Source organism: Stegodyphus dumicola, chromosome X2, assembly GCF_044657685.1.
Source record: "Stegodyphus dumicola isolate Sdum_Otavi_A_Nest chromosome X2, ASM4465768v1".
Taxonomy (NCBI): domain Eukaryota; kingdom Metazoa; phylum Arthropoda; class Arachnida; order Araneae; family Eresidae; genus Stegodyphus; species Stegodyphus dumicola.
Window position 1 is genome coordinate 164,729,099 of NC_140781.1, and position 26,080 is coordinate 164,755,178.

Consider the following 26,080-nt stretch of genomic DNA (forward strand, 5'->3'; position numbering starts at 1 on the left):
GCAGAACTACAACTCGCAACAACAGTAATTAAGCAACTAACTAAACAACTGAACTGAGATGCTCTCTCTCCGGCCTTTACAGTTTTCAGCCAGTCACGAGAAATTTCTTGTAATTTCTGCTTCTCGAGATTTCTGGAAAGTAATAAGAGGACGGAATTACTGTTACAGCTAACATAGTGGTCAATTACATTTATTCAATTTGAATACAATTTACCGAGATATCCATTTACTCAATGTTAAATGCTCGTGCGCCTGTATTTTTACTTTCCGGCATAACGTTCTCTTAAAATTTGCCTCAAGCTGCATTGCACGTGGAAACACAACAATTTTAATTATAATTCTACTATAATTAGCTATCTAAATACAAAATTCATAACAATATCAATTTTTATTTTTTTTACACATTAGGTACACTCACTAGGAAAAGAAAGACACGTAACAAACTAATTTTATGTTTAATGTAAAAACCATCTACTCAAATAAATTTTAACAACAGTTTTCCACAGACACACTGTTAGTAGTCTGAGAGATATAATATATTAAATGCAGGAATAGATAGCCAGTCAGAATTAAATTCTCATTAATTGAAGAAAATTGTTTTGATAAAGTTCGTTTCATTACATTTTGACTACATATTTACTGGCTATATTTTAAGTCCATCTAAATCGTAGCAGTTAACGAAGAATGAATGTAAAATGCTCAGTAACTAATTATTGTATAAAGAAATCTTCAATATTGGCCAAAATTACATTATAAAATTTATGATAATATATGCACTTCTCAAGGTAATTAATGCTGAATATTAAACTGGTTAATTAACCCCATGAACAAAAGATCGATTAAAACTTTTCAATTTGCTAACTTCGGTCAGCTAAAGTTGCTATTTCTCTAACAGAATTATTAATTGCAAAAATTAAAAAAAAAAATAACTATACAACTTCCCATAATCCATACGTAATATTTCTGATCTCAATAGGTTTAAAAATAAGTTTCTATACTCATAAATCTATCAAGAATCACTAGCAATAATTTTTCTATTCACCTGCGTGTAAAATATCCGGTTTGAGCTTCTGGGTCCTTCCGAAACATTTTTAAGTACTTTTTACCGCTGTCAAAATCATGGTTAAAGGAGCCCAAACGGCGAAATGAAGTGCACATGAACATTTTTACAGGCCCTTTAAAGAAAGTAAATCTTAAACTAAACGTCGCGGCAGAAAAGAGAGGGATTAAATGAATGACTTTCTTCAGTGGTGAAAAGTGGTGCTCTACTTACAAATAAATAAGGTAAAAGAATGTGAAAGCATTTGTGATTTGATTGCATAAAAAGGATGTTCCAAAAAAGTCCTTCCTGATAAGTTGACGGTGCTTGCTAACGCGCGCATGCTCATCGGACTCTATTTCTCGTGATCGATTGGTAGAGTCAGGAGATCATTGCGTTTTACTGGGCTAGGCTTCAGTTGCCAGACTGTATTCGATGTCGGATGTTGTGTTTTCTCCATTATCTCGCAGTCCTGGGAAAAGTTCTCTCTGAAGGCGCGAGCGAGTGACTCTTTTTCCAGGCTTGTTGCGTTTCTGATTTCTTTTTTTTTTTTTTTTTTCCTCCCAACTCTCGAAAGCTAGATTTATACCCACAAGTGACCATGGAAAGTTGATTTTGTGTCTTAATATTTAAAGAGTGAACTCGGCAGTTTCTGTTTGTTGACTTCTTAAGCTTTGACCAGTCGGACACATGTCCGGATGTCTTTACTATACACTAAAAATCTAAAATATGCGTTTCGTACAAAAAACTGATGAAAATTATAAAAACGCAGTATGTGACACCCGAACAAAATTTTCTTCATACTTGCGGAAACTATTCTGTGCTTTATATATTTTAGATTAGTGAAACAATTTTTATTTATTTACAAACTAATTTTTTCCCACAAACCATGGAATTATAAGTATGGTTTTTTAAAGTGTTCCACGAATGGGAGGACACCGCACGAAAGTGCTTCTGATTTTTTATTAATTCAAAGCATTAACTGTGTTAAATCATGGAAACTCTGATGTTCATTGTCTCAGTTGCTCATTTTTCACAAGGTAAGAAATATTTTCGAACATATCATGTCAAAGATGCATTTTCGTATGTAAAGAACTGTACATAATTTTTAGTAAATCCTGTTTTTTTGGATTTATTTCTGTTACTTCTGTTTTAGTCATCACAATGGGAACTTAAAGATTCGTGTGTAATCACTTTGGATAAAAATTTATTGATTGCGTCAATGAATTCTGTGAAAATTTCAACTTTTTCTGATAAATATATTTTTCTCGTATGGTTTTAGTATAAAGCTTATAAATCGGTCGCATATATTTGTTACGGATAAAAAAGAAATCTTTCCTTCTTCAGAGGTTATGATTTGAACTCTTATTTACTTTAAAAGATAAATGTAGCTTACAAAGGATAAACAGCTTCTTTGAACTAGCTTGAGAAGTTATTTAACTTCTGGAAACTTTTTCCCTTTAACTTCCTTTATCAAAAGAGGTCATCTATGAATTAAAATTGTTTAATATTAATGAGATGCAATGCACCCAGGATGTTTCGCTTTAGTGAAAATTTTACTTATTTTCAGTAAATTTAAATTTTACACAAAGTAATGTCGTTCTTAATGTCCGGTTTCCGGTGTTCATACTATTTATTATTAATGCTGCTACCACACCTATTCTGAGATACATTTTTGATAATAAGTTACATATCTATGAAAATTCGTATCTATTTTGAGAAATACTCTACTGGAAGCAGAGGAAAGAACGGATTATATTAATAAAGCTTTTGTTAAAAACTTAATTAGTTATTAAAATGAACTAAAGTGCATGTTTTAAAATTTAGCAGAAGTACATTGAATAAAATTTAAAAATATGAAAATTAGGACTTATATTTACAAATTTCGATCCTATAAAATCAGTATCATATAACCAGTTTAGATGGTGTTTTAATAGTATTCGCCTTGAATGAGTAATGCCATTTCGTGGGTAATATATTATGTGTTGAGTTCTAATAATATGACTAAGTGGTGTAAAGCCTCAATACTTAGCGTTGATCATAAGCGTTTAAATTATAAACTTAAAATTCTTTTACATGGACTTGGTCTAATTTCTTTAGAAATATCTTTTCGTTTTATACTATCAAAATATGAACATGCGTGGATACTGCAATAGCAAAGTTTCCAATGAATGTTTTTGCATGTCAACAGTTAAAATTCTTGATTAGTCTATATTTTGTATAACTTTATTTGAATGTTATACAAAATATAGAGTCTAAAATTACGAAGAGGTCTTTCGAGTGTTAGACTCGGTAGCAAACGCTTTTGGGATTTACTAATAGTACTGGAATTACTACTGTATTACTGAATCCAATATCCAATATCAGCAATTAAATCTAAACGTAAAGTAAGTTCGAGCTATTACGTTTCGAGCGAGTTCCGCGCTCGGATCTATTTTTAACATATAACCGAATTTGTTAAGAGAAAACATTATTCAAATGTATTTTATCTTAGTTAACGATCATATAAATGAATAAAAAATATATAAGGAACTTAAAAAACTTCCAAACATGCATTTCTCTCTCTATATTACGCGCATCAATAAGATGAAAAAGTTAGGATAAGTGAACTCAAACTTTGCCAGGTGTTTTAACCTGTATTCTGTGCTTGATGGTATGTGGTAAGTATTCATATTTGAAAAATGTATTTTATCTTGTTAGCAGTAACATCAGCCTTAAACTTCAAAAGCTAATTAAACTTCTAAAGACAAAGGATATATATTATTTTTCATTAATCTGAGTTACTAATGCACATCTTTCTTCAGAAGTTTGACTACATTGAGCATGAACTTCCTTCTCCAAGAATATTTGTCAGTTTTAAAACACATTATAACCATACTATGTTCTTCATATATTTAACGAACAATAGTTTATTAAGTCTTTTCATGCTTTCTAATTTGTAAGAGGTATCTGAGATTAATATTGAGCGCTTTTAAATATGAAAGCAACGAATTCAGCATTTTAATGCCTTAAATCAAATTTTCAGAAATGTAAATATTAACTTACATATTTCTACTTGAATATTATGTTAAATACCAACAGGCTTGTACTATAACTAATTGATTAATTTATATTTCCGTTCTAGAATTCATAATAAATGTTATGGGAAAACAAAAGCATATCTTGAGGCATAGATTTGAATTATGGAAAAAAATATAATAGGTAGTTACTGAAAAAAGTATGATGAGATGTTTTATTCATTTTGATAAACCGATTGACATTATTTAATATATCTTTACACAGAAGAGCTGTAAAATGAATAGTAATACATACACTGAAAATGGCTTTTCGAAGTTTCAACCAAATGCCTTATGCAGTTATCTACAATGTTCCTTCGCAACAATTTTAATTTTTCATTGACTCTACATTAACTCTGTGCTTATTTTATAAACTTGTGAGTAATTGTCCTACTCAGCGCTATTCAGTATTGCATATGGAAAACCCATTATAATAGATCCGGATAAATAGCAACGCTCTTATAATTAAAGTGTATTCAATTTAACAATGTTCTCCAAAGATAACACCTCTTCCTTTATTTCGGTGAAAATATCATTTAAATAAATTAGCTTGATTGCGGAATTTGATCTTAAAGCTTGTTTTTCTCTTCCTAGGTAAAATTTTAATTCTTTCTTTTTACTGAAATTTTTCTAGAAGAAATTAAGTCACAAAATTCATTAAATATTTCACAAGATAGATGTGTTTACAAAGTAACATTTTAATCTATAACTTTAAAATTATACACTATAATTTACGGGATTTTCAGGTAGCAGCGAACAACGTATGTTATGTTTCATGATAAAATTTTAAAACGTAAATACACAGATATAAAAATTACACAGCAATAAAGAAAATGCGTAATAAGAGTAACTATTAAAGTTGCGTAAAATACTGTCAAATAAATGCGAATATATGAGAGATGAAATCTTTAGAGACTGGTTAACTCCGTAATAAAAATTTCATAAACCTTTTAATTAGAATACTCAAACCAGGCTACTAATCTTGTAAGCGAAAGTAAATTAATTAGAGGTAATTATTGCATTTAGAAACGTTAATAATTATTTCGGTCCTTTTTAAAAAGTAGCCAAAATGTTTATCAGAAAAGCCGCGATTTTTATTACGTAAATATAAAATTATTTTTACAGTTAAACGAACTGAATTTTAATAAATTAACGATATGAATGCTGAAATGATTTGGGTTTGAAATAAGGGAATCTTCAAAACATAAAATTATTTTGACATCGCGCGCAAGACATCTTTTCGAATTAATTTTTCATAATTCGAAATTAAGACAAAGTAGAAAGTAAACTTCAAATAACGTAATGTACTTAATAGGTCAAAAATATTCATAAGAAATTATGTCGTTTTTGTAAATGTGCATCCAAAGTCGAAGCTGAATTAGAATTCCATTTTTGGAATATCTCAGTCTCAGTCCAAAAATAACATTTCATATCAGAGTTCCATTTTTGGAACTCTGGTATGAAATATTATTTTTTAGAAAGCTTTAAAACGTTAACGCCTACAAGCCTAATATAAAAGAATGTTAAACGTTAGAACTGTAGAAGAAAGAAATGATTCTTACTAAAAATTTGCATGTTTTTTTCAAATGCAATACAAAATGGAGTAACGCATCACTTAATTGTGAAAAACCAAGTTGTACGTAATATAGAAGCGTAAATGTTAATTCAATCTTCTAACACAATTAGTTATGAATTTTTTATGTCTAGAGGAAACCACTTTCTAAAGATTAAAATTTATGTTTGATCACATATACATATATTTCAGCAATTACAGAAAAGACAATCAAGTAATTAAATTCTACGAATTGGTACTACAAAGTGTAATTTTATAAGTATGTTTTTTTAAAAAAATGCTCTTTCCCTACATGTAAAGAAACTTGATAAGTTCTGTAATAAAATAACTAGCGTGGCTGTATTTGAATGCAAACCCTTTTTTTATCAAATTTTTGTATTCGCGAATTTCCGAAATTGATCCTTTGACTATTTTTACGCACCGTGTATACAATTCTTATAATATAATAACGTAGTATATCAAGACTTAATTTCTTCATTCCTTAAAGCGGTAGCAACTGGAAATACTAGGTTTTCATAATCAAATGTAATCAGGATTACGCATGTAAAATACATAAGCTATCACGATATAAGCAAGTGAATGAGGAGATTCTTTTTTGCAGGCTGTTGTTCGTATTTATCTTCCTGATCTTAATGTTAGATAGGTCCGCAAATTTTACTATGTCCAAGTGGCAAGGTTAGCTCTTTGTCGCTGTCGTAAATCACTGACACTTTATAGGTGACAGCAGGAGTATACTCACCTCTGTCGCAACTCTGATTGGTAGCTTTCCTACAAGGGAATAAACGGATTTGAAGATTTCTACCCCTACCTCCAAACTCTCGAGAAATTTTCGGCCTTCACAATAGTTTAATTGACTTCATGACGAAAAAGGCACTATACATTTACAAATAACCATGCGTTCTCTGGGATTTGAGCCCGATCCTAAGTCTACTACATCCCCCTTTCCTTCCAGTATGTCACCACCATAGCAAGTTTGAGTTCTATTTCCTTAAACTAACAAGTACAATTCTGATTAGCTTTCTTCTATTAAACTAAGGGTTTACCTTAGAATATGTCATTGCGCTTATGTGAACTATTTACTATACAGCCTTTAATACAAATCTCAACTATGTGCACAATATGACTTGCTGAGAAATTCTGCCTTTCTCCCAAAAACAGTTATTGAAAGGCTAAAGCTGTAAAACGTCCGTAGCTCTCTCGTCGATATCTGTACTTGCTGGTTGAACAGGTTGGCTGTATGTGAATGTCCTTACTTTTACTCGTGTATTTGTTGTCCAGTTTCAGTTCTGATGTTAAGCCGCGAGTAGCTTGCAAATTTGCTCGATTTCTTCCGGCTGTCATCGCATAAGGTGCTACTACGAGCGATGCAGTGAGTTGAATGCTCAGAGTCTGTCCGAAGGACAAATTAGGAGGTGCGTGTATTTGTTGATCAGGCCGTAAAAGTTTTATTTGTATTGAGCCTCTATAAAAATGACTTACGTCATGTATTCCTTTTGCTGCATTTTTATGGACGGGAATTTTTCTTTAAATGCTCTGCGCAGAAAGCGTTTTTTCCGTAATCAAGGAAGATAATTATATAAAATACTTGACTTTTGTAAAGTAACATTAATAATAAAGAAATGCAGGGAATTATCACAAATAAAGAAACAAATATATCTCTGATTGTAAGTTCATTATGAGCTAAGGCCAGTTTTATCAAATCATTGCTCTTGTGGCAAAAACTATAAAATTCGTAGGGCTTTCATGCAGCAGTTGAAATATTTCATCGAAAAGAGAGCTGGTGCTCGGGATAGTTTTTACCACTCTTCTGATGAGAACGTAATGGAAGTTGGAAGTTGTTTCATTAACCAACCAGATTGTTGTGAAGCAAAATTTCTGAAGCTTATAAAATTCTTTCAGAAGAATCTAACTCTTAGATACATCTGAAATTTTAATTCAGAAGCTAATTTATTCCCAATTTGGATTACGACCAAATTTTTGAGTAATAAAAATATTTTGGGAAAAATCTTTGTTTACATTTTAGATTAAACGTTCTATTTGGGAATGAAGATTTCAAACAAGCAACACTAGTCTATCTCAGTTTCTAAGGTATTTTAATCTGACGTCAGAATTAAAGCGTCATTTCAATTATCCGTTCCGACAGCAAACCTTATTCTGTCAACTTCTTATTTACCCCATCTTTTCACCTACAGTTACGATATTTCTTTTCATATCCACAGCTATATTGTGTACTACATAAACAATTACCTAGTATAACCCAAAAATAAAAATATTAATTTTATTCCAAATTATCTTTTTATAAGATGATATTAGCTTTCTCCAAAACATTGTATGAATTATGGATTTACGGTGATTTTCAGAATTATTTAAAAATTTCTTGTTAACGATTGTTGGCTTTTCAAATGAAAAACAAAAACCTTGAGAAACAAAATAGGGCATATAAACTGTTGCTGAAATGTTAACCCTCCTCGAAAAGATCGTACTTCTCGAAATAATCTCAATTAGCGCTTTAAAAACTTTCGAGAGAGTTGCAAGTGAAAAAAAAAGTGAATCAAATGATAACATGAGATCAACGGTAATTTTTTAGCTTTTCAAAAGTGAGCTCCAATGAGCCACATAAATTAAGAGCATTTATCTTCCGAATTGCAATTAATTTTAAAAGAAAGTTTCAATTAATCTCAAACCACGTTTTAAGTAACTCAGTGAATATTGGTTGTTGCCAAAGTTAAAAATATTTATGTTTTCGTGTTTCTTTGTTAGTTGTACAATATGGCAATTACTCAGCTGCTTATTTTTCTATAAAAGAAACAGGAGTAGGCTTACTATTTTGGTAATGGCAACGCCGAGTTCATTTCAAGTTAAATATTTTATATGCATAAATGTTCATATAAAATGACGGAAAAGAACTTTTAAAGTACTTTTAAGAGAACATTTTTTTCAAGTATATTAAAAGGAAACTTATAAATTAACCTTGAACAAAATATTTATGTATCATATAATAGGTTTGATTTTGGTTTTATTAGATTTAGGCGAAGCACTCGATGGCTATCTGCCTTAAGGGAGGGATGCCTTCGTGGAGGACTTTCTAAGGGAAATTGGCTCGTATACACGTTACACATGGGGAAAACCACGAAAACGCCCAGCCCGTTCGCGGGATTCGAACCTCGGACCGAACTACCAGTGTTCAGCGACGTTACCGCTAGGCCGCTGGTGGTCATCATATAATGAAACTGATGAAATGTAACATATGAAATAAAAACCAATTTTAGGATCGTTCACTGGAAAATCAAAAATGGATCAAAAATGGAAATATTTTAAAGAAAATCAAGTTTAAGAAATTCTTTTGTTTATTAAAATTCATTCAGCGAGTGAGGAGTATAGTAAGATATTTCAAGTGATTTTTCTTTAACACACTCAAGTTAAAATCCTTTATTATTACTGTTTCATTTGCTATCGACTAAACATTTCTCACAGTTTGAAAGAGTCTTTTGATCTCAATTCATCTTCGGAATTTCAAGCATCTATTTTAGTAACATAGCTTCATTTATAACTGCGCCGAATTTATTTAATTCATCCTCTTTAATGTTCACCATTAATGAAAATCTCCTTACAATATTCGTCTCCGAATACATATTAGTTGCTCTCCGTTTAATAGATAAATTTTTATCTGCTTTATTGGAATATGTCAATATTAATGTTATATAATGTACTTATTATAGTACTGTTAAACAAATATAACTTATTGTCCATAATCCTTCATCCGTGATAAATTTTTGCATTTGCTCTTTGAGGACATACGATGAGTTTCTCCTTAAAATGTTGCGGACGATTTAAATGTGTTTAATCTTTACTTTTTTGTGTCCCCCTTTCTATTTTAAAAGTTTCAACTTCATTGTGTGACTTGCCGACTACTGTATTTTGATTAGATTATTTTCCTTTCTATGCATCAATATTTGTAAAAGCGATTTTAAAAGTAAAATATAAATATAAAAAGTTTGTGTGTGTAGATATATATATATATATGTAGAGAGAGAGAAATATATACACATAAAATGTGTGTATTTATATAAATATATGTATATATATATATATATATATATATATATATATATATATGTATACAAAAGTACATATATGTAGGAAAGTTAAAAAATATATAAAATTTAAATAAATCAGCCAAGAACAGTAAACTATGTAATAGGACAAATTAAGAACAGTTTGAAGTAACAAATTGGAAAACGAAAGTGAAATAAAATTCTACCAAAAATACTGTACTTAATACTGAAACAAAAATTATAAAATTCATATTAAATAATAGTTGATAATTCTTATCCTTTGTCAAGGAACAGCTAAAAGAATTGTCAGTAGGGACACATTTCTAAATTATATGTGGATGAATTGCAAAAGAAAGTCATCAAATGATTTTTTTAAAATTTTAAATGAAAGTAATTACTTGAGAACAGATTTATACAGAATTTAAAGAAAAAATTAAGGTGTTTTGAAAACGCAGTCTTCAAGAGATACCTTACTCCAATCGGGTCTCTTCTATACCGGAAGGTGGTGTTGGTGTTAGTGTATTTAATTACGGCAAAGCACACTAGGGCTATCTCTCTAAGGGGATTGATGCCTTCGTGGAGGACTTTCAAAGGGAAACTGACTCGTATACACGTTACACATGGGGAAAACCAGGAAAACGCCCATGCAGCCAGCCCGTTCGCGGGATTCGAACCTCGAACCGAACTACCAGTGTTCAGCGACTTTACCGCTCGGTTGCTGGTGGGCCTGTATACCGGAAGGACGGGGTACTGGAAGCTTAGTTTATATTACTCATATATATATATATATATACATTGAAGCTACTTTAGTTTACTTCTGTTAGTCAAAACATTATGCTTATATATTTGTATTCGATACAACAGCCGTTAATGGACAATAAACACATCTTAATTTACACATCTTGTACTTCCCAAATGTATAACCATGAGTTAGGTGATATCAATATGCATGCGTAAGCGTTTTAAGTACTATTTTATGAAATTTAATTGGTCTCCACTCTAACCACAAGGCAAGAAAAATAACCTCCTTTCCAAAGAGACCTCATTTCATGTAAACTGTCGAGTAAAATTCTACTGCTCATATATACTATAGATATGTATAGACTAATTTTATTGATGTCCAGTATCATTCATTTAAAAATAAAAGATATCTTCTTCCAACAGAAAAAACCAAAACTCATTTTTTTTCTCTTTGTATATAATTAAATATTGCTTTGTTCGCAAATATAATATATAAAATTTAACAGCAGAATCACAAACTGTTTTACAGGAGTACACATTTTAATTTCTCGATAAAGCGTGAAGCGTTCTCGTGTATTTTCCGTTTTTTTCCCAGTGTTTTCTCATTTCATCATATCAATGTTCCATTTTCTTAACAAGATGCTTCCCACAACATTTTTGTCTCTCATCTTTAGTATTTTAGTGTTAAACATTGCTTTTTCTGTACTTTCGCCTCGGGAACATTAAACAGCAAAATATCAAAATTTTTAACAGCAGCATATAATTTACGGTACAGGTTTAAATTTTCTTATTCAGTTTTGTCAGTCTTTCCTCAGTTTAATATATCAATGTTCAGTTTTCTTGGAAAAATGTCTTTTCTATTATTAACGTTACATCTTTTTAACTTTGATTATTAAACATCCCTTTCGAGCCCACCAGCTGCCGAGCGGTAAAGTCGCTGAATACTGGTAGTTCGGTCTGAAGTTCGAATCCCACGAACGGGCTGGCTGCATGGGTGTTTTCGTGGTTTTCCCCATGTGTAACGTGTATACGAGCCAGTTTCCCTTAGAAAGTCCTCCACGAAGGCATCCCTTCCCTTAGGCAGATAGCCCTAGTGTGCTTTGCCATAAATAAATACACACACATAAACATCCCTTTCTTCATTCCTACACCCCATAAAAGTCCAACAACTATCTCACGAAATATTTAAAAGCTCCATAATTTATATATCCCGATAGAGTTTTAAGTTTTGCCATACATTTTAGTATTAGCCGTATCATTTCTTTAAAAGTAATACATAAAAATAGCATTTTGGGTCAAAATTCTTTTATTTGTGTTGTTATGCATTTTTTATGTTCATTTATCTTATATCTTAAAAATAATATAGGACGACAGCATTTGGAGACAACACCTTTGTATTTAAAACGTGATTCGGACAGAAAAGTGATACGGATACAAAACCGATGCAGGCAAAAGTCTGAGAATCGAGATTAATACCACCTCTTGTGCGAAAGGCAGAAAAATTATAAAAATTGCATTTGTTGCAATTTCCTTAGACCTAGATTACCAGTGTAACCTCATGGCAAAAAAATATGCTGCACTGTTCATCCTCCATTGAGAATTTAGAATTATTCTATACTAATTTTATATTTCGTCTTGAAATAAACTTATGCTTCCACAGTTTCAATTTAAAAAAGTTTCTAGCAGAAAGGATAAATTGAAACGGCGACTAAAAAATAAAACGTATTTTAGTCACAGCTCAAACTTTTCCTTTCTGCTAGAAACTAAATTCTTTATTTTAAAATCAATTCTAAGTTGAGGCAAACACAGAAAATATTGAGAAAATGGGCCTAAAGATTCAGAAGTTTAGTCATGTACTTATAAACAAATTTCATTTGCGTCTTCTTATTAAATAGAGCTGAGTGGTTTAAAGTTCATTTTAATTTGTTTTCATTAAACGCAATTTTGAAGTTTTGGTATCCATGTAAAACGTTTAATATTAGGTGTAGTTTAATCTTTTTTCTCCATGTTAAAATTTCTTATGCAACGAAATCGAATTTGAATTTGGGTTAGAGAAAAATTAAAATTCATCTCATCTCTAATACATATGGTACCAAAACTGCATTAAATTGGGAGGTGTCTCTTCAGATTTTGATAAACTCAGCAATAACAGCCCGCTCGGTCACGCAACAATCAATTAATTATTTTGTTAGGCTGCTCAGGACTTTCTGTAGCATAAAGTGATCGTTCGCAAACATATGGTTTTGGGCTCTAGGTTCTAATGTGCATGAAACTGTGATTCAAAAGAAAAGAAAAGTTTACATGTTTGTACACAGACATCGAACTTGTTTTAAATCTGAACCACAATCCAAACTCAAAGTAAGGAAACCATATTAAAAAAAGGAATACCTTTCGCTTAGGAGAGAATATCCTGAGAGCCGTAAATCTCAAGTTTACTCGAAGTGAAAGAAAAATATTCTTTATTTTTAAATCAATGCTTAACTCCTTCAATTAATATTTTGAGCCTTTAAAATTTTGACAAGCTTTTCTCATTTTAGTGTACGTCGTTGGTTGCATCTAATGGACTCTAGACACCATGACGTGCAATCATTTGTAGCTACATTGAGATTTCAAGATTACATTTACATCCAATCAATTAACAGAGGACATGGTACTTAAAATGAATAGCAAAGATTCCACCTAAAACTATTTTGGAAGTTTTCAAACATTTTAAGTAGGCATTTATTAATTTTATATCTTAAATTGCTTTGTGTTGCACAGTATTTAATACCTTATCATCTGAAACAGTCTCTAGTTAATAAAACTTTGAGCTTCGTTTCAGAAAGAGTTTAAGGATATAAAATGTTTTAAGTAATGAGTCTGAAGATTCGTATCTTGCTTTCAATTAGATATCGAAATCAAATTAGAAAGCTTATTTTATGACATCATCAGCATACTTAAAGTTATGCGCAGGATCAAAACGTAAAAGTTTTTAATGAATTATTAAAAAATGATGTTTTATAGCTGAAGATTTTCTACCCAAAATAAAAAAAAAACATGTATACACTTAGAGATTTCCAAAGTATTTTTTTTTCCAATTTTATTGTGTTCAGATTTATTATATCAAAATATGAAGCAGCATATTTCCATAAAAGTTATATTACAGTTTACAGTACACATTAAAAGTTAAAGCTTTAGGTAATAAATTGCGGGATCTTTTTGGGTTTCAGTGTATTGACCCGTTGCCTTTTGTTTTCCGATCCAATGTATTGAATGATGTGCATAAGAAAAAGTAAAACAAGTTGGTCTGTCATTTTTATATATTGCCCTTTTATTCTTCTATTATTATCTCCTATGAATTATTCGAAAACTTTTAATCAGCTCTTGCATGCTATTCTTTCCTTCTTTTCATCTCGGTCATGTGTTGTATTTTTTGTTTGTTGGCTGCGTTCATAATTTATAAATGATCAAGAAAGTAGGATGTTGGAGACGTTAAGAAGTAAATTTCATGTCTTATGTTTCACAGTAGTCTGCTATTGTATTCTTTTTTCCTTCGTTTTATATATTCCAAATCTAAAGCTATGTATTATGGTGTTTATTTACAGCACTTAAATTGATTCTAAGAGCATTACAGAAATGAAAGAGTAAGTTGAATATTTAAAGACCAAAAGGTATGCATTTATCATGCAATCCAGATACTCAAAATAAATTTTACGAGGCATTAAATATTAGAAATTTTGTGTTATAAATTATGTATTTCTAATGGATAGGATTTTTAACAGCCATTATGGAAAACTATAATCAATAAATTAAGAAAACGTAATTTGTCTAAATAATTAATCAGCTCTAAATAATTAGTCATTTGAGAAATTGTTCATTTACTTGTTTACAAATTCAATATAATTTATTTATACTTGCCTTTATCTAGCATCATATTTACCGATTCGCCCGCATTTCTCATGAATACCAGAGGATAAACTAAGGGAAAGATAGAGCACCGGGACAAAAAATGAGAACTGGTATACGAAGGATAGTGTTACCTTACAAATGAAGTTTGTACACCATGTGTGTAGGGAACACCTTTGTACTTATAAAACTTCATGAACTTCCAGATACTTCTCAGATTGTAGTCTCAAGCCACGAAATTATTCCCATTTATTAAAATTCTTCAACACTGTATCATGAATTTTAGATATCGGTATTCGAAAATTATTTTTAAATCCTTGTTGAATTGTAGCTTCTGTGACCTACATCCTTCTCTTTTAGAATCTAAAAATTTTATTTTATTTCAGTAAAGCAAAGTTCTGCACCTGAAGTTAAAATGTTTTCCTCCAATAACTTGTGTATTTTAGCATAATTAATACTATTTCGGTTTTAAATTATTTGACATAACAACAGAGTTTAGCAAATTATTTCCATTCGAATGAATGAATAAAACTAATGAATAACTGAACGAATTAAATGAATTAAAATTTGTTCTGTGTGAAAGAATATAATGATGTATTTTAAAAAGTAGCATACTAACTTTCTACGAATTAATGGACATAATCTTCAAACGCGTAAATTTGCAATGTCTTAATGCTATTCTGAAGTTGCAAAATTTCCCTGGTTTTAAAAATAATTCTCACTTTTTAGACCATTCTAACAACTTTTTTTCGCACCTTTCGTATAGGAAGATTATTTCTTTAGAGACTAGAAAAATCTTCTCAAAAGGAAAAAAAATTGGATTATAATACTTTGGCATAAATACGCCTATTACATATACCTTAAAAAGAATGAAAAATATGGTTTGAAATATTATAACAAAAAGGCTGCACACCATTTCCCCTTTGTAAGCAGACGCTTAAATTTGCTATTGTACCGTTATTTTAATAAAAAACCATCTTGCTAAAAATAATTTACATCTTCCAATGTCTCAAATATATTTAGAGCATATAGTCTATTTAAATTGGCAAAAAGAATAAATTTATGATCCAAAAGATTCAGCTTTTCTTTTTCTGTACATTACAACTCATAGAAAACGTTTGTGAAGAATTTAAATTCAGATTTTCTAAATACGTAGAAGCGAACAAGCAACAGCAAAATTCAAATAAAGGTTAAATATAAATCTACAATATCGAATTATTATTATAGGTTTGTAAACCAGTGTTTTTCACTTTCTTAACGTTTTTCTCACGGCTTTTGATGAAGAAACTCAAACATAAATTATTGTGAGGAATTTTCCCCAAACAAGAAGAAAAAAAACTAATCCTTAAATCTTACATAATTAATTCTAAATTAATCGAAATTTAAAAAGTATAAAAGTAATAACGGTTGTGTATTTTAATTTGAATATTGCAGTTTACTGAACAATACAATGTTATATGACAGGCCAAGATAAATGGTATAAAAAGAACTTAGACTAAAATAATAAAAAAATTCCTATCTCTTAAAACAGTAAAATACAAAGTAATTTCTTAAGAGTTAAATAATAACATAATAATATCCTATCTCTTAAAACAATTAAATCAGAATTAATGAACGAAAAATACCAACAGATCTGTATGTACCTCAGCGCATGTTTCTTACTCGTAATATCAGTAAATAATAATATAGTAAAAAAAATAAATATTTCCAACTAGACAGATACTACAAACGCATTTCAGTTCTACTAAACTCTGCTTATTCTTAGATGCTTTATATTATTTAAAGATAATTGTTACGTCAGCTCTATGTTTTATCAATAGTGACCCATTGGCGATATTTGTCACTAAGAATTTCAGGTTCCTACTATCTTGGTGTAAATATTAATGCCCAAAGATAGACATGGCAAAATGGAAATTGCTGCCCCTCAAAATATGCATTTTTATAATGATAATGTTGTGCACATCCTTCTTTATTATCATGAGGTTTAACACAAATATATAAAATGGATGTGTCTACATCCATTCTAACACCCGATGCGAATTTAAAATCGATCAACATACAATGATATATGAAAATAAAATTAACAGGCGAGAATTTAAAGTAGTTTAATTCGTTATAATATACACTCCAGCTCAAAAAATTAACAACCAACGCAAAACACGGAATATAACAAAAGCTATTTAATGGATTTGTGGTGAAACTGATCTAAGAGGCTGGTGTGGCATTAAAAGATGACATAGCGAGCAATAAAGCAAAGACACAAAGCACATGTATTACGATCATCACATCTCGAAAGACCAAATGAGTCGGAAGAATGCGGGATGGAAACATCACGCTAATAAAGGGTATGGAACCCTCTGCTTGACAACAGCAAGGCAAGCTGGCAGTAGCGCCGTTGATCGCTTGTTGTGGCAGTTTCGCCCATTCCTGTAATAATGTATGTCGGAGCTTCTGGAAGGTGTCTAGATGCAGACTGTGACCTATTATCTTTTGTCTCCATGCTGCATACATGTTCTATAGGATTCAGGTCCTGTGATGTAGCAAGCCATGCCACATGTGGAAGGGTTTCACTCTTCATATACGTTTCCAACAAAGCGGTGCCACATGTCACACTGCTAACGCCGTTATCGAAGTATCGCAGAAAACAGTTTGGAGAAAGGATAATTTCATGAAATATATCTGTTAGTTGGGTTTTGATAAGATGGAATTTATCTCCTTTAGATTATTTCTTGTACAGTTATTTGAAACTAATGGTCTGTGCGAACAAAAAAAGAAAGCTTGAAGCATTAAGAATTAGGCCCCAGTTATTGCATACAGTTACTGAAAATTAGATTCATAGAATTTGCTCGTGTCTGCACACTTGGAAAACGTGTGCAAATACTTAAATGAAGAGGAAACTTTTTAAAATATAATGTCGTAGAAACATTAGGATTTTTTTGGAAGCAGGCAAGATGAAAAATCAGCAGCGCTTTCGCCGGGAATCGAACCTGGCCTTATCTTAGGCGTAACTGAAAAGTCTAGATTTCAGTATGCACCTGTCACCGGTCTCCTACAGCTTCATTCACCTGGCGCCAATACCAGGGTTTATGACAGCCAATTGGACAGCAATAGTACTTTCCTATGATTTACGCTCGATGCCGCGTAGAATGGTCACATTCACGTAAAGCGTAGAGAAAAAAAAAACGTGCTGTCTTTTACTAAAACTAACTACAGTTTTGAAAATAACATGGCTATTTAACTCTAAAGCATCTCAAAAATCGAATTCAACAGAAATTGTGTCACAGATTATTCCTCAGTGCAGGACGACCATATGACGTTGATGAGAAAGCCCAAAGTGCCTATCCTTCTGCGGTTTTCCTTTCCTATGTCAAAGCGTTTCATATTGATGTTGTCTATTTCCATTCAAAATACGTATTAGAGATGTACGTTAAAGTGCTGTTGCTATTTAAGTTCTTACAACTGACATGTATCTTTGTATTTATGAAAGCAATTTTTAATTGCATGAAAAATAGAGAAAACGAATGCCGAAGACATGTAGGAAATTCTAATAGTAAATTAATGATAAATAAAAATATAAAATATTATCGTATCTTGGCATTAAATTTCTGCTTATAACAGTTTTGAGCCATTATTTAATATGTCTTCATCTAGGGAAATTACAGTATCTGCATGAAATTATCATTTGTTAAGTAAACAATTTACTTCATTTCATAGTTTTAGTTTCAAAGCGTATCAAAAATGCTAATTTTAAATATTATATTAACGCCGTTTTCTACTGAGGGTTTTGACAAGATTGGCCATTTTTATTCCTGGTATTATATTTAATTTTCGTTATAAATGAAAAAACAACTGTAACTCGGTTTGGAAGTAAACTGTTATAAGCGAAAATTCCTTTCTTATATATATTCCAAAATTATAAATTCTACAAAATATACTTCAACAATTAGGAATATTAATAGCAATTCGATATTGTGTAAAAATATGTATGTATGATCTTTACAACAACAGTTTTAAAATGAGAGTGTATATAGATGTTTATAAAAATTCTGTTAAATGTTCTACTCACTCATGCATAAGGTTTTCTAGCTGTTTTAGTGCGCACATTATCTGCCATCATTAATATTATGTTCTGAAATGCAAATTGCCATTAAAATAACCCCATGAAATATGAACAAGCCACACACGCACAGGCATAACGTTTATCTTAAGTTCATTTGCTGTGCCGCCATAAAATGAATAACAAATAACATCCAGAAGATTCTAATGTAGCCCGAACGTTAGACTGTATTCTTCTGGGAAAATGGTAAATTTTTGCTCTTAAACATGTTGTTAAGATTTCAAAAGTAATTGTATTTGGCAATTTTTTAAGTGACGTGTGTGTTTTCCGGTTTTCTGTATTCTAAAGTACGCTTTCATATGATGTTACTAAATACCTTCGTTAAATTAAAGTTACATTCACTAAGTGAAAATTAGAAACTTATAATTTAAGGAGCTATCATATTCCCTTCAGCGTGTTTTAGTGATGGGTGTTGTTAGCTGGGAATCGGAAAATTCTTCTTTGGAATACCGATGACAGTACAGTTAACTTTTAATAAATATTGATTGGAAAAATCTAATGGACTCTATAGTGACTTCCGAAATAATGTGGGGAGGACGATAATTTTTTACGAGGTAGAACAACTAGGTGTCGTGCCTCTACCCATTCGTCCTTTAAGTGGTTAAGAGCGTATTGAATCATCACATTCCGCCTTGCATGCTATTAGCGAGGAAGTAATTAGTACGTCCAGCTGACATTTGGCAAATCTGATATAACCATAGGATTACGTTTCGGTACACACGCTGCGTACGTAAACTTCTTAAAATGTATATTGTGCACTGTGTAATCTCTGTCTTAACAACGTTAGTATAATTATGTATAATTACACGATATAGAAATATGCGCAGTTTTCTGATTTACCTTTCAGATGCATTCTTCGTATACAAATATAGTATATCCTTCCACAGTTTGAATCATTAATTACCAAAACGCATGGCTGTCATGTAGCTTTATTTAACAATTTTTCTATTAATATGTCTAAATAATAAAGTTATTGTGATTATTTGAAAGCGTATAAAATAATCTTTGAAGATTGATTATTCGTAAATTCATAATATTTTTGTTTTAATGACGCCTAACCAGCTGGACTTTTAATTTATCCATGAAGATTTCATTTTTGAGAAATGCTTTCAGAGTCTACATACCAATGACACTAAGTTTAAAAAAAGCGGCAATAGTATTTTAGACATACAGCAGATATAAATTATCTATATTAATCATAGTTAGCTCTATAAAAACTTAATCATTCTATGAAATGATAGGCCTAAAGTAGAGTAGTAGAACTTAGGTTAAAGGTCTATGCTTTACGTATTTATTTAAAGAATTTTATCTCTGGACACTTAAGCGCATTCAAGAACGTTTCCTTTATCGTAATTTGAATCGTTTTGAGTAATGACAGTTTCATGAGTTGAAAAGCATGGATTATTTTTCTATAATTGTAGTTGTTACGCTTTTATTCCTGCGTACCCATCTCGAATTGTCCTTGTAATATCACACTAGTTCAGGCATTTTATTTCACGCATTGTCAATTTACTCATTTCCTTGATTTTATCGCCAGGTCGCTCATGAAACGATCAATTGGTTTCTTCAAATGCAATATCAGAATAAGAGAATAATTTAATCTCTTGTCTCATTGCTCTGATGGAAAACAGCTGTGAAACTCATCATAGACTGCACTTCTGAGCCCAAATGACTCCGATTGTTGCATCGAATTTGAATTACTAATTTCTGTATGTTCATTTGCTAATTCCTCTAAGGTGAAGAGGCGGCTTTATTACCGACGTTGATGGTTAATTACCACTTCATGTTATCCATTGCAATATAATTATACATTGTCCTTTCAGTGTTAACCATTAGGTAAAACACGATTTTACTTCTAGAACAACACTTATTGTGCACAATTCCCAGTTGCCTACCTTCAGAAAAGGTCACATGTATGCTATTAGATAGATAAAGTATTGAAACCATTATGAATAGTTGGAGGATTACACTACTGTGACACCTTTAGTACTATCATTAAAAGTAAATATCTTTAAACCTGCGAGATATATAATCTAGTATTATAGAGGATAGAAATACTAACCATACCATATTTAGTTAAAGTACAAAGTGCAGCTCTCCGTTAGCTTGTGAAAGTGGACACTTTAACATGTACTTTGATGAGTTATTGCATCAAATGCAATAATTCATCAAAGTACATGTTAAAGTAGTGCACCCATGGACCGCTAAACTCTGAACCTTGAACTTGGACCAAATGGAACACTACCTACCTAATTACCGCACTACAACATTCAATACATAATTCAAATATAACACCCTAGGTATCATCACCAAGCTCTATACTGAACATAACTTCTTGCATTGTAAATAATCTTTAACAATATGTTAATGCTGTGTCCTATGTGTCGAAGTATGTTGTAACAGTATGATGTGCTATATCTTATTTGTTGTTAGTACTATGTCCTACGTATACCGTAATCAGGTCCCCAGTGGAAGGGGCGGAACGCTAGAGAGGTAGTGTATGAGGCTGTACCATTTTTGTCAATGGCGATGGCGTAGTACCCCTGTACTTGTTCCTATCCTGTCCGGTCAAAGTGGACATTTAACTAACGTGCTGAACAACTTTCGTCTAAAATTAAAGTTATTAATAGATATTTTTATTTACATTTTGACACTGCAAACGCTTATGAAACTGCCTGTAGTTAAACAAATGTTTAACAAGATAAGTTAAGGTCAAACAAAGCACTAAATTATCAAGATTAAGAAAAATATATCCACTATTGGCTATAGGTAGTTGATAGCGGAGTGGCACTTCGAATATTCTTTGTGTTTGACGACATAAACTTAGGCTGGAACACTAGCATAAGCCCAAATGTTATAGACCTACTGATTAAGAGAGAATTCCGTATGAAAATTTCCCAAACTATTTAAAATTTCATCTTTGCAACAAATAAAATAAATCTAACTAAAAATTTTGTTTCGGTAACTGTTGTAATAGTAGTGAGTTTAAGACTATACAAATGTATTAAATCCATCACGCGAAACTGACATTTAGTTAATTCTGGATGATAACCCCCATGCAAGGTAATATATTACCTAATGTAACATAGATTTTAAGTTCCAGAAATCTTGTGCCAGATATAAAGAGGGTGACTTAAAATGGTCAAAATGCTTTAAGCTATAAATTATAAGAAACTAATTGGTAAAACTTTAATTCATACCAGAGATAAATTTTCGTTAAAAATTGCAAGAATGTTACTTAACCTGTTAAGGCATACTATGAACTTTGTCAAAGAAAATTTGAATGACCACGTGTTAACTTTTAATCTGTCTCATTTGAGTAATGCATATTTCTCCACGATAACTTTCCAGTCCATGAAAGGTAATCAGTCTTGCCTGTTATCGCCCATTTCAACTTGCTATTGCTCGAAATCATTACAAGGCTATCTAAGAAGGCGGAAGCCTTCTTAGATAACCTTCGTGGTATAGTGGTCTGCACGCTCAGCACATAATTGAGAGGTCCGCGGTTCGATTCCCGGCGAAGGCTTTGCTAGCATTTCATCTTGCCTGCTTCTAAAAGTCTTAATGTCTCTACAGTGGCGTCCGAACTAAAAGGGTGTTGGATGATGAATCTCCTCACCCAAAATTAGGCAATTGTTCCCTTAAAATCCCCAGTCGCCATTTAAAAGGGGGGAGTATATAAGGTATTTCTCCCGCCTTCTCAGCGAGCCTTCGTGGTGAAATGATCAGCACACTCAGTGCGTAATTTTGAGGTCGGCGGTTCGATTCCCAGTGAAGGCGTTGTTAATTTTTCATCTTGCCCGCATCCAAAAATGCATAATTTCTCTACAACATTATTTTGTGGTTCAGTGTATTTTTCAAAATTGTTATAAGAAATGGACTCAGAAGATACTCTAGACACATACTTATTTTTAGTGACGCAGACACACATATAGTTACATAAATCCATGCACGTCACTGTAGAACACTTATTATATGAATCTAAAGAAAATTATCAAACAACACGCATAATTATTTAAATCAAATATTGAACATTTATTTTTGCATCATCACACATACACAAATCCAAAGTTCCAAGCTTCACTGCTGTTGCGAAATTAGGAATCAGAAAAGAAAAAGTATAGCGAACATTACAGCAACCTCTCGTGCGAGAAGACTCTGCGTACCTTTTTTTTCGTATGAAATTTTACTGAAATCTTAAGCTAGGTTAAAAAACAATAATGAGTCAAATAGATTAATAAGTCTAATAAACAATGATAAGTCTAAGTTGAAAAATAAAATGAGCCATCTTTTTCAAGCCAAATTCTTGCTCTCAATGTCAAGATCGCGTCAGAGTTGATTATTTCCTCAGCAGTTTTTTAGTGATCTATAATTTCGTATACATGAATTATCTATTCGTGATTAAATGCAGGTAGCTAGTTTTATACATAACTGCAACAGCTAGGAAGACAATTAATGGCGAGTTATTGTCGAAACATCTGTCAGTAGTAAATGCATAAGTGTCAATACAATTTTAACATTTCAAAATTGGAAAGCTTATTTTAATCCAAATTAGAGTTTTGTAAAGCCCATTGAAAACATGTGGATAACTTTACATCCCGTCTTTAGCAGTTTTTTTGGGGTGATGACATGAATTGTGGAAATGGGCTTATTCCCCAGAAATGCTATAATATTTCGTCATTCGTGATGTAGTCCCTGGCGGTATATAATTTCATGCAATAACAAACGAGTGTTTGAAGAAATGTTCATTGATACATGCTGATTTGTTCTCTTCCCATTTACGTTTACGACTTACGATGTCATTAAATTTGACGCAACTCGCGATAAAAGAAAAGTTTACATGATATAATTCTCTAAATTTTTAACTTAGTCCCAGTTCCCATAAGTCTTTTAGATTCAGATGAGAGGATTTGTGAGTGCTGATTATTCTCATTTCTGAAACACATGTCTCCTTTCATTTCTCATATCGGTTTCTGTTGGAATTCTCCTGAATTTTATCAGGATATGCGTTTGTGCACTAGACTACCTTTTCTATCATACTACACCTTATCCAGTGTGTATTGAATTCAAGGACTATTTTTAGATTTGTAAAATCTACCAGGCAAATTTTTGCTATACGTTTTCAAAAATTTGTCTATTTTTCCCAAAATAATCCATTTATTTGTTTTATTTCCTTTCTTTTACTCAAAAATTAATATTTTGATGCCTACTTTGGAATACTTGACCCAAAGTTTTGAAATCGTATGTTCAACATAGATATCTTGTTCCGTGAAATATTCTACAACATTCATTTCTTACTTGACGTTATTGATACATTAATCATCATTACGAATTTCTGCAAGGAGAGTTTCCAGACGTTTCATTTCATTCTGAAAGATCAGAAAATAAAGAAGTTTCTTTAACATAAAATAAAGCTTTTCTTTTAAATGATCTAAATAATTGTATTAAAGACAGTCATACGGCATCAGGGGAGTGTAGTAACACACCCTAGTGATCAACCCTATGTAGAAGAATAGAAAAAACCTTGATGTTTTGTCTCTTAACCTAGAGACCATGATTTTGAATAGAATCACTGTGACTTTCGTGAATTCGGAAGAAGAAAAAAGCTCCATTGAATAATAATAGTATCACTTGTTTTAAAACATTCCCTCATGTGCGAACTGGCAATGGACTTATCACATTCAAGCAGAAAATAAGATTTTCTTTGGAAAAATTTACATTTTATGTAGTTCTTTATAAAAATTCGTACTTGTATAAGTTCCATCCAAGTCAACCTACATAAACCTCCAGATGAGGAATTCCCATTGAAATAGGTTTTGGAATCAAATAATAGCTTCCGAATATAACTGTATCTGTCTTAACTTAGTATAGCACAAATGCTAATATTCACAAATGGAATGAAGAAATTGCCGTCTTTCTACAAAATATAATGCAACCTAGAAACAAGATGTTTAGCTCTCTTCTTAGCGCAACAAATGAAATTATTAAATTATACAATCAGAAATTTAATTAAAATAGCTTTTTAATGATCAGAGACTGTCTCTTAAGGATTAGGTAAGCAGTTTTGATACGTCTGAATTGCCACTATATTTTCCACAGTAACAACTAATCAAAAAACATCGAAATCTTCTTTATGAGCATAATCTCAAATTGTTTCATATCAATGTTTCAATGTACCAGTTCTCAGATTTTCTAATAATAATAATAACATTCAATAATTCTAATAATAACACCAAGTGCCAATTGTTAACTGCCTCTTACAGGCTTTCTCATTCGCTGAAGCATTAAATGCTACTCACCTAAGTTTCTGAGAGCACTTCTAATTGGTCTCCAGGAGTCGTGATTTTTTGTAAATTTTAACTTACAATATCTAGTTATATACTTTGTGATTCAAAAGTTATCAAACATTGAAAACTACATTGCAGTGAGTTTTCCACGTGCGGCAAAGCATCCAACGCCAAAATGACTGAAGTAAACGTTTCTAAAAAAGGCATTTTATTACGCTTTTTAACTGCAGGTAACTTCATCTGCAGCAAAACACGAGTGACCAATCATTACCGAGCACTGTCTGAAATCGAAGTATGGGCTTAGTGTAGAAATTGAAAACCATTCCTGCAGGCTTGATTAATAAATGCCATCTCATACTAAACCATTGACGCATGCCATCACATACTGATTAACATAACATTGTCAGTGACCACTAGGTTAGGCGACCCAGTCGCCAAATCCTAGTGGTGGAGAATCATCATCCACCACCTTTTTTAGTTCGGGAGTCATTGTATAGTCGGTAGGTTGTTTTTTATGCTGGGATTGTGAAAAATGAGAAATGCCCTCGCCGGGACTCGAACCTCGGACCTCTCGATTGCGCCCCGAGTGTGCTGACCCTTACACCACGAAGGCATGCTAGAAGGCGGGAGAATTACTTCATATCGTGAAAATTATAAAACTGTTTAATTAAAATAATATTAATTATTTGTTATCTGTTTATTTAGCAAGAACTGAGGTAGAATGTACATATTTTAACTGTACTTAGAACTGTACAAGAACTGTACATATTTGCAACATAGATACATGTTTGTTGTCCACAGGTATAATTCGAAGACTGATTTTAGTTTGAAATTTTTCAAACCAATTAATAAAATTGCAGGCTATAATTAACCATCTAATTACAGAATAAGACTATAGAATTAAATCCTTGATAAAAATGCATAAAACTACTTACTTCGGTTCGCTATTTAAATTTAAAGACAAACGGGATTGTATTGCAAGTATAAATGGTTTGTATGAGCTTTGTTATATTAATGTTGATCATATTTTGAATGAATTTTGTGATTACATCAGATGCTCTGTAACTGAACAGGTTTAGAATAATAGCATGAATGTACTGCTTAAGATAGACTATAGATCATTACAAACATCTGTAGTTTGATCGAAGCCTAAACTGTACATTAGATGTTATTGTACGGACCAATCCACTACTCCGAGAAACATAGAGACATACATCCACCAACTCGTTAGGAATCCAGTGTCAGAGCTCAGCCTTATTCAGCTTATGTATTTTTATAAATACATGCACTCTCACACACACACATACATACATATATATATATATAT

The 26,080-nt window shown here is 31.7% G+C and overlaps 1 protein-coding gene across 3 annotated transcripts in view; it reads left to right on the forward strand.

The window, feature by feature from the left end:
• Positions 1-1,465: 1,465 nt before the first annotated feature.
• The window catches only part of LOC118186316 (adhesion molecule nephrin-like), a 1,043,604-nt gene continuing 1,018,989 nt past the window's right edge, over positions 1,466-26,080 (forward strand). For all 3 annotated transcript variants that reach the window (XM_085809008.1, XM_085809009.1, XM_085809010.1), the window contains exon 1: positions 1,466-2,079. In XM_085809008.1, coding sequence (XP_085665134.1) covers positions 2,034-2,079 — 46 coding nt within the window. In that variant the 5' untranslated portion in view covers positions 1,466-2,033. The remainder of the gene's footprint in view (positions 2,080-26,080) is intronic.